The sequence below is a fragment of the Myotis davidii genome, unplaced genomic scaffold, assembly GCF_000327345.1.
Source record: "Myotis davidii unplaced genomic scaffold, ASM32734v1 scaffold211, whole genome shotgun sequence".
In the NCBI taxonomy this organism is placed as follows: domain Eukaryota; kingdom Metazoa; phylum Chordata; class Mammalia; order Chiroptera; family Vespertilionidae; genus Myotis; species Myotis davidii.
In genome coordinates this window covers 1,565,836-1,566,792 of record NW_006282523.1, presented here as the reverse complement: position 1 = coordinate 1,566,792, position 957 = coordinate 1,565,836, and the positions used below count along the sequence as shown (strand labels likewise).

Here is a 957-nt window from a genome sequence, read left to right as displayed (position 1 = left end):
TCGTTAAGGGGTCAGGAAAGCCACTCAGCTTGTCCCAGGAACCACGGGCTCCAAGTGCCTCCACCGAGTCTAAGCCACAGCCCGTTGCCCCTCCCGCCTCCGCCGCGGGGGCACGTGGGCCCGGAGGTCCGCCCGAGGAGCTGTCACTCGGCCAACGTGGCGGCCGCTATCGCAGGGCGGGGCCCGCGGTCCTCGCGGTGCAGGGTCTGCCGGTTCATCGTGAAGAACAATTAGGACCAAAGGCACCGTTTAAGTTCGGAAGGCGCTTCGTGTGCGGGCGGTTGGAGAGGAAGCTGGGCTTGTGCTGAGCAGCAGAACGTGGACCTTCTGGGCGAGCTCTGAAGGCAGGAGCGACGGGCACCGCGCACTGTGTGTGTGTGTGTGTGTGTGTGTGTGTGTGTGTGTGTGTGTAAACTCATTCTGAAAGACACGGACATTTAAAAAAATAAACATTTAAAATAAATGGAAATTAACGCGTCCCTCTGAATGTAACACTTGTGTGTATTATTTGCCATAAATGTGTTTGCAATTATAGTACAAATTCCTAAGCGTTTAAACTGCTTTGAACCAAAAGTATGGCAGAGTGTCCTAGATAGGGGGGAAAAATACGGCAGTTTCATTAAATACTCGTGTGTATATTGGAGAGGTTTTAGGTGGTGTAGAGAAACCCCTGATTTAAAAACAATACACAATTTAAAAATAAAAATAAATAAAAGCAATACACAACTGATAGAAGAGAAAGAGCATTCGACGGGGCCGGCGTGGCTCAGTGGATGAGCGCCGCCCTCTGAGCCAGGAGGTCAGGGTTCGATTCCTGGTCAAGGGCACATGCCCGGGTTGCAGGCTCCACCCCCAGTGTGGGGCGTGCAGGAGGCAGCGGACCCATAATTCTCGCTCATCATTGATATTCCTCTCTCTCTCTGTCCCTCTCCCTTCCTCTCAGAAATAAATAAAAAT

At 51.8% G+C, this 957-nt stretch overlaps 1 protein-coding gene across 1 annotated transcript in view; it reads right to left on the bottom strand.

The window, feature by feature from the left end:
- Window positions 1–218, bottom strand: part of FOXK2 (forkhead box K2) — a 36,289-nt gene extending 36,071 nt beyond the window's left edge. The window contains exon 1 of the mRNA XM_006753086.2: window positions 148–218. Coding sequence (XP_006753149.1) covers window positions 148–218 — 71 coding nt within the window. The remainder of the gene's footprint in view (window positions 1–147) is intronic.
- Window positions 219–957: the final 739 nt, after the last annotated feature.